We start from the raw sequence: 8,961 nt of genomic DNA on the forward strand, positions 1-8,961 counted from the left end.
TACTATATTCAGAGTTATCATGTGGTCCCTAGAAAAGCCCAGCAGAACACCCTGTTGACCTGAGCTAGCTGTGCACCTGCAGCTAACATTTGACACATGATCAAAATATACACATGCAGAGACTGTGCATATGAGAGAAGCTGTTCAGAGTCCACAGCTGAATCAAATACCTTACGAAACAAATTTTCAGGATAGAAAAGACAAAACCTTAACACCCAATTTTGGTTACAAAACTCCCCATCAATAAACTCAAGACAGGAGAGCAGTGCTAAGTTACACATAGCTAACATGGAAATACATACCTGCAAACACATATGAATTTAAAATGCAATTCCTTCTCCATAAAAAAAAAAAGTGACACACATTTTCTTTATCAGTCATTAAATATGAAAAGGCCATTATTTTTCTGGAATGCTTTTAGTGCACATGCAATGGGAAGATAAATATTGACTACTGTAGCTACTTCATGTATGAAAATTATTCCTTTCAGTGCTCTCATGGACGCCCAAAATGGAATAAGAGCAAGAGGCACATTCACCCTGATTTGTAAGTAGAAATAGGTGCATGCATCACATGTACACTTTTGCACACACACTATTCTATGGAACTACATTTCTATTCTTAATTACTCTTACAGGAGTGGAGGCTGCACTTACTACTAAGTGTAGCTATAGAGCTGTAGCTAAACAAAGGCTAATCTATGACAAGCAACCCCCTAAAACAGGGGGTGCACAAGTTTAAGCTCCTCTTCTTACTAAGTGATTAACTGATACAGCTTGAAACTACAGACAAGGGTAAAATGTGGGCATCATGACAACTGGCTCTCACCTTTTCTTGCTGGTCTTGAAGAGGAGTAGAGGCTTTGTAACCCAGCTGTAGCAACATTGCTTCTGCTGCATTTCTTTTAGCTATTTTCTTGTTTGGGCCTGTTCCAGTAGTAATGTCATTCCCTACTTTTACCTTAAAAAGAAAATATTGATCATAATCACAATAAATGCAAGACTCCTTAATATCACCATGTAATACTCCAGCTGATCTAACAACAGCTGTCAGCTCTTTTGATGAAGATGCAACCTTGAAAAATAAAAGTAGTGCAAAAGGGAACTACAGTATTGGTTTACATTTTCCAGGAGGTCCACAAATTCATACTAAAGAGCTACACTTTTCTGTACCTCAATGCACACAGAGGTGCCTCTCTCTCCCACCAGCCTCTGTGTCAGCTCCATTCTCCCTAATGAAGCTCCTTCAACTCTGTCTTAATACTGCAAGTGCCACAGGGGCTGTACTTCCTCTTTCTTGCAGGGGTGTTGCCTGCAGCAGCTCCCCAGCATCAGGAGGACAGCATCCAGAGCAATGCAGAGATAAACAGTGGCCTGGAAATTTAAATGAGTGTGGTTTCTAAAGGAAGTTGAAAACCATATTCACATTCTTCTCACTTTGGTGCACTGCAAGGAACACCAGGGCTGGGATTGCTTACGCCTGACAAGCCTCGATCAAGAGTCTTTGGAAAGAAGGCTCCTCATTGGACCTGTGGCCTGTACAGCACAAAGGGTTTCTGACAAACATGATGCCTTTCATAAAACTAGGAAAAATTAAAACTTCAAAATAAGGACAAATTGTAGACAATGGATATCCACAAAGACCGTGGCTCTAACTTAGTCCTTGGCTTTGCTCCCATTCTAAAGTATCCTGGAGCTGTATGTGTCTGGTTTGTGATATTAGCACTGTCATTGCTATTCACTTATGCAATATTCATGGCTCTTTGATAGGTATATTTCACTCTGCTCATTAAGCCCTTTAATTGTCTCTTAAAACAGTTCAGTTCCAAAAGTGCGTTAAAAAAAAGGAAATAAAAATAAAATAAAAATAATAAAATAGCCCAGGTGATCTGAATAAAAGAAATCTCAAAGGCCAAAGACCTAAAACAGTCTGGAAAGAGCTTTAAAAAAAATGTTACAACAGGCATACAAATGTTGAATAAATAGTAAATGTTATTTAGCAGTTTATTTTCAATAATTATTCACTTTCCTCAAATTATCATGTATATATTTTCCCCAAAGTTTAAATTATTCTTTACTCAAATACTTATTCTATATATCAAGAAGAGGATGTAAATAAATATTAATGACCATGAATACTCCTTCAAAGTGTGTGTGTATATATATATATATATGTATGTATATATATAAGATTAAGCAAAAAGATTCAGCCACCTAAACCAGAAATATTAATAACCTTGAAATATTAACCTTATCTTCTATGCAGTTTGCAATAACAATCAGAAAATAGCCAATCTGCTACAAGTCTATATGCAATAAAATTGAGAGACTTTAATGGGACAAGACAAAATGATAATTTATAACAGCTCACAATAAATCAACGTGCTGCTATTTCTCAGACCTGTAAAACTGGTTTAGCTATTATTATAACCTCTATGAAGGATTAAAGGTCTGACTACAAAGAGAAAGAGCTTTCTGAAATTAACTTTGGGAACAGAACACCAACTAATGTCATCAGAGGTTTTCTTCTGTTTATCTAGTAGCCAGGACAAGTAATTGGATCCATTTCATCACATCTAAACTTGCTCTTTGTGTGACAGATAAAAATGAACATATTATCTCTGAGTATTTTACTTCCACATTCAATTAAATTAAATGAAAACATTGTTTAAGTAGTTTATACAAAGGGTTTTTTTATTCTGGTAAGGTTTTTCGCATGTCATAATGAATCCACTGAGAATTCCTGAAGGTGGGCAAAACAGCAGTATGATTTTAGTGTGAAAATATTACAAAAGGGTGAAAATGGAGTTTAAAAGTATTCATAACAAAGCAACTGTTCTATGAAATCATTTGACTCTCACAAGTCTACTCAGATAAGGGAATCTTCTACATATTCACTGCTTTTAAGATTCGATATTTTTTTCATTCGAGGTGAAGATTTTGTCGTTACTGAGAATCATTCAGCAGAAAACTAAATTCTCAGCCCATCTCTCTATATTGGGTAGTGTTACACAGTCCTCTTCTGCGGCCTCACACAACAAACTCTGACTGTGGACGCTTCCATGGAGGTCTAAGCATGGGAAAAGAGATTGTCTGTGATAGGATCACTCTTTGTCAAACACTTTCAGGTCTAATTAACAGTTGAAAATCCAACTCTATATTAAAAAAAAAAAGATTCTGCAACAAAAGGAGTCTAATATCTTCTCTTACTTCAGAGAGAAAAATAATAAATCATCAAGAATGACCACTGAGGCCCAAGGAAATTAGGATTGCTAGCCTATCTTCATAGACATGAAGGAGGAACTCAAAGACTTAAGTGAAAACATAACTAATTTTCTGGAGAAGGAGGTGCTGGAACATCATAAATTCTGCTTGTGATCTGAAGTGACGTTTTGGTGTGGTTTGTAGACAAGAAGTCAAAACATGTTGAGGTATGCTGTTCTGAGTTGTTCCGGCACAAAATTACTCTTGAGTGAAAACACAAGAGTACAGAATCCTTTCCTGTTCCTAATCTTTCTCAACCTGCTGTTCTGCTATCTAACAAAATATCACAGTTATATAAAATCTTTGTACATGTTCTTAATTTAAATATGAAAGAAACATTAATGATCTACTGTTTCTGTATTAGGTCCAGACAGAGGACAGGCTAAAACACGTGCTAGAAGGTTGTTTTTTGTTGTGTTTCAGATATGAACAAAGCCACAACGAAACTGAAAATCTGAAAAGAATTACAACACTATTTTTTAAACCCCAAATGCTTGGTAATATGGACATATGAATACTCATATTTCAGAATACTAGTTATTACTGCAATCCTCTTATCAACACCAGTCAATTTATTTTTTTTCAAAAGGAAAGCAGAAGTAAATAAATCATGAACCGTCTGGGATAGAGACAGAAACAAATAGGCCAAATAAAAATAAGAAGAGTATAAAAAAATGCAAAAGCACTAAAAGAAAAGTGCCTAGATGGCACATAACTAAATTGCCATTTTTTTCACCAAGAGAAAGAAGAATGATACTGATGGTGTATTTCAACCATTCTTGCATAACTGACTGTAAAGCAAAGAGACAAACACAGGAGGATACAATTCATATTACACCACCATTCTGCTTGAGTTTGAACAAAACATAGCAAGGACATTAGCTCTAATGTGACAGCAAATGATACCTGCATAACAAACTCCCGACGGCGAGGCATTCCTCTCTCTGACAGAAGAACATACTCAGGCTCCTTCTCCTTTTTGGCCTGTTGGATCTGAGCCAAACGACTGATGGGATTCATTCCTTGGCCATATTCTGGTCCTGTCTAAAACAGGTTTAAAAGAAAGAATCATTATTTCAGTATATATCCATAAAGCTATTATGATACTTCAATAAAACATTTACCAGGGTTATCTCTTTTTTAATACTCCCTTTAAGAGAATAAGAAGTAAATTACTTCCCACTTTCTGGTCATGAGACAAAAGATAAGAATCCTCAAGCTCAAAGCTGTGGTAAAAAATTGACTGCTGCTCTTGGAGGCAGTGTGCCTACCTAGCATCTGCAAACTCCTAATACCCTCACCTATCCATGAAGGTCTTTACAAGGATGGATGAAAATGAGCAGATTCATCAGTCAATTATACCTTATTGCCCTACTCCTAGGACCTTTCCCTCTAACCCCTTAAAATAAGTTGGTGGAACATGCATTACACTAAGAAGAGATGAGATTTACACAAGCACAAAAAAAGATTTGCCATATATAATAAGGAAGCTGCCTCTCTCAGCCTTCCTGCTTCACTTCTCAACACTCCTCCCTTCCATCCTACAATGCAACTAAAGGTGCAGAGGGTTTAGTCTGTGTGTGACATGAATCTACCCCCAAAATACTTTAATGAAGTGAATGGCTTGAAATGTTGCATGTTGTGAGCCACCTGCAAAGTATTTCAAATGCTTAACAGACAATAATGCTCACAATAATGTGTCAAAATGTGTGGTTGGTGGAGGAATTGATCTCATGGGGGGAAAAGAAAAGGACTGATGAACTGATCTGTCCAAGATTACACAGACAAGTGAAAAACTACAGTCCTTACAAGACATCTATTTCTGAAATTCTTTTAATGAGTTACTGCTCACATGGCAAATACTGTCTCAAAGCAAATAGCTATGAAAATATTTGTCTGTAAGAAAAAACTTAGATCCAAAAAAGGTTATCTGAAGTCACATTTAACTGATTTATGTACCATAACACAAAGAATGAACTGGCAAATGTAAATGGCATTTGAGTATAGACTTGTTTTTAGGTTAGAAGATGAGCCCTCATGATTGCTTGAGCCTCCTGAATAACAAATAAATGGTACAGAACTTAAAGAAATTATCAGCAACTGAAAGCAAAGACCAGAGAGGGATATTGTATTTAGAAAGCTGTGCAGCCAACCCTACGTAGTGTAACTGCTGAAGTAGTTAGAGAAGATGTAGGTGAAAGTTAAAGACAATGTCATGCACAAGGGCAGCTGTGTGGGCAAGAAGCCAGGCAGAGGCAAAATGCAGAGCAGGCAAAATGCAGAGCAGGCCATAAGACACAGCCTCATATAAATAAAGAGCAGGCCATAAGACACAGCCTCATAAATATATATACAAATAAAAAGAAGATATTGCTGATGTTTTGATGCTCAAAACATGTGCAGGTTAAATTGAAAGAAATGGGCACACTGAAAGCATTTCAGAAGTTTGGATATTAAAAAAAATGTCCTACATATCCAGCTTATTTTGACAATTAATGTCTCTTTCTAACAAGCTCAACTTTGGGTAATTATATTTAAGTTTGTGATGGTAAATGGTATTTAGTAATGTAAGAGACTTTTACCTCATTATACACTTTGCAACTTTCTTGAGAAAATCTTTCCAAAATGAGAAAGCCAAAGCCAAAAGCCTTTTCAGATCTTCGAGCTTTAAAGCTGCATTAATGCTGATGGTTTTCCATTAAATATTTTCCCTGCCCATTTTTTCCTAGAAGTTTTTGAGAATCAGATCTCCAGAATTTTAGTAGGAGACAGGTATCTAATTAACCTAGGTTTTCTTGAAAAATCAGTCATTCTGTTTTGACAGCAAAAGAAAAGAGGAAGGTGATAAATAAGTCCTTTGTATATCTTCCAAACCCAGCTTTGCATTCTCCAAACTATTTGCTTATTTTAAAGGGCTTTTCTAATGGCTGCTCCTTCAAAACTGTACCTGGTATAATGAGTATACAGATTTCTTCTTGTCATAGTTTTAGTACTGAAGCACTAAAGTAGTACCCCATGTATCTACTATTTCATGAATCTCTCTTCCTCTTCAAACTGGGGAGGGGGGAAAGCCCAGGCAGAGAACCACCACATATGCTACTAGGACCTCCTGTAGGAGATGATGCTAAACTTCACATGGCTGTACAGAGATGCTTGGAGGGCTTTATCCTCCACTAGACTTGAACCAAATCCTTGAAGACATCAGTGATGTGAGCTCTATATAAGCCACTATGTTTGAGAATTCCACTGCATTCTCAGAATATTAGCACAGGCAAACAAGTAACAATATTGACAGAAAATGGCAAATTAGCCGTTATTGATTTCAAATCTGACTCTCTTACTTTTTGAGCAAACATTCTTAATTCTGGCGAAGTTGGACACATACCTTCAATATTGTTTTTGGACGCTTTTTAAAGTAAAGTTTTGGCTTTTCAATCACAGGAAGAGGAGGAAGTTTCTTAAGTTCTTGGAGGACAGCCATCGCGGCACGTTTCTTTGAGAGTTTCTTACTGTTGCCTTCTCCTTCTGCAGTGAATTCTCCTACTGTAACTCGTGTAACAAAGCTCTTCATGTGAGGAGGTCCACTTTCTTTAATCACCTTTTAAAAGAAAGTAACATTGAGTCAAATCACCCTACAAGAAGAGAACTTGGTGTTTGTATCTCTGCAATGCACTCACTACTAATGCAGTTTTCCTGCTAACTGAAGGCATTATATGGGTTTTCATAAAACTTGGACAAGTGCCGATGACAGTTCGAGGTTTGAGGACAGAAAATTAAGGCTAATTAGATAAAGCAAATCTAACCACCATATTCAGTGTTTCATGGAAAATACAGTACACCTATATTTTAAAAAGATTTATAGAATAACACAATATACAATAATAATGCAGATTTAAACCAAGGCTGCTGGGGTTTTTTTTCCATGCAAGGTGCTTCACATAATAAAGAAATTAAACCCATGAAGGTCTACCAGACTTGAGCTATTTCTTTACATAAACCATATTCAGTACTGTATTTATATGGCATTACCTCAACCTGTTTGTAATTTTTTCCTATCACTATTAAAATGTAGGATGTTCGTGCTCCCAAACTTCAGACTCAAAGGTATGTATTTTTATGCTGTCCTAGCTGAAAGCAACATGCCTTCTCTCAACTCTTGTCTTGCCAGAGTACATGACTCGGAGAGATATCCTGTACGTTTGAATGGCTGCCACAGTCTTGCCTTCGTGTCTCTCAGCTGTCCTTCCCAACAGTACAAAAGGAATTGCCAAAAGAGACACCATAACTCACAGGAAAGCCAATCATTTCTGAAACAAAATTATTTTTTCATTCCCTTCCAAACATATTCAAGATGACAATGAGAAAACCCATCTGAAGTACTCCTACATTACTACAAATTATAATAATATGGAAAGAAATTAAGTTCTGAATGCTGTACCTTCCTTTAGCTCTTTTTCTGTCTTCATTTACACACACACACATCTCCTTTCAGGAGCCTATACTGTTAGAATGCATTCACTGACAAATCACAGCACTGCAAGTGCTAAGATAGCCATATCTTCATGTATGCACCATTTAGTAGTCTGGACAATGTCTATCAGGAATTAGAGACCTCATTTGGGAAAAGGTTCAGTTATTCTGTTTGATGGGCGGAAGCAGCTACCTAATTTAATCTTTGTTATATGTAATATATATATATAAAAGAAGACATTAGGGCATGTGATAGGCATCTCTTTATAGTATCTTCAAAATCAATACAAATACCTATTTTTTTTCAGTAGGTGCAATTATATCAAACCATCTGTGGAAGAAGAGTAATGTCTGAGCAAGCAAACTGAGGTAAAGGTGCAAGGGCCTTCTTGGTCTAATAACTATAGTTTTAATGTGCTGAAACCTTCAACCTTAATATTATTACAACATGTTTTGTATTAAAGTTCTTTTTATCAAGGTCATGTCCCTTGCATTATTTAGTTTTGCTGTTGCACTGTAATGAGGTCTCCTTAGGCTTGTATTTCTTTTTTAAGCTCTCTTTTGTGGCAACTTCACCCAGCAAACAATTATCACAGTATATATCAATAAAAAGACACAGAATGAAAATTAACAGATAACTTTGTCCACATTTTCCCATAATAAGACAACATCTGTGCCAGCAAGGGATTTTTCTGTTGTAGTCCAGGATTGTTCCCACTGCAAGATTCCAGGTAATAATTTCAGAAGTGTTTTCAAGATTGCCTCACTTGAAAGTTGCCCACTAGTGCTTCACCATGTGAGAAGGCAGTGGTGCTTTCAAGCCACTGAGCCATGCTGAGCCATGGGATGCTGCACTGCCTGCACTAGAGCTGGGACGAGCCCAGGGCCAGGATCTCCTGCTCTCAGACACAGTCACACCTTGTATCAGTGCTGAGCACCTTCATCACACTACAGCGTTTTCCACTCTGTTTTACAGGCATACCTTAATCCATCCCTGTACATTGCTTTCCAAGTATTACAACATGCTGGTTGTAAAACATGGCTAAATTAACCTTACTAAGGTCCTTAATCTTTTTGTGGTCCTACTAATACCATTATATAGGTATTTCTATGTACGTGCAATATAATGTATCAATAAAATATACAAGAATGTCTATACTGACCAGATGAAAAAAGGACAAAATAACTTGCTTAAGAAATATAATTACTGAGTTCCTTAAATACTAGT

At 36.6% G+C, this 8,961-nt stretch overlaps 1 protein-coding gene across 1 annotated transcript; it reads right to left on the reverse strand.

Annotated features, from left to right (window-relative positions):
• Nucleotides 1-786: 786 nt before the first annotated feature.
• On the reverse strand, nt 787-6,861 carry LOC103812110 (double-stranded RNA-binding protein Staufen homolog 2-like; the record flags this gene model as incomplete). Its single annotated transcript, XM_009085116.1, has 3 exons — nt 787-960; nt 4,170-4,307; nt 6,649-6,861. Coding segments are annotated over 3 exons (525 nt in total), but the record flags the coding sequence as incomplete, so codon positions are not given.
• Nucleotides 6,862-8,961: the final 2,100 nt, after the last annotated feature.

Source organism: Acanthisitta chloris, unplaced genomic scaffold (assembly GCF_000695815.1).
Source record: "Acanthisitta chloris isolate BGI_N310 unplaced genomic scaffold, ASM69581v1 scaffold46231, whole genome shotgun sequence".
Classification (NCBI taxonomy): Eukaryota; Metazoa; Chordata; class Aves; order Passeriformes; family Acanthisittidae; genus Acanthisitta; species Acanthisitta chloris.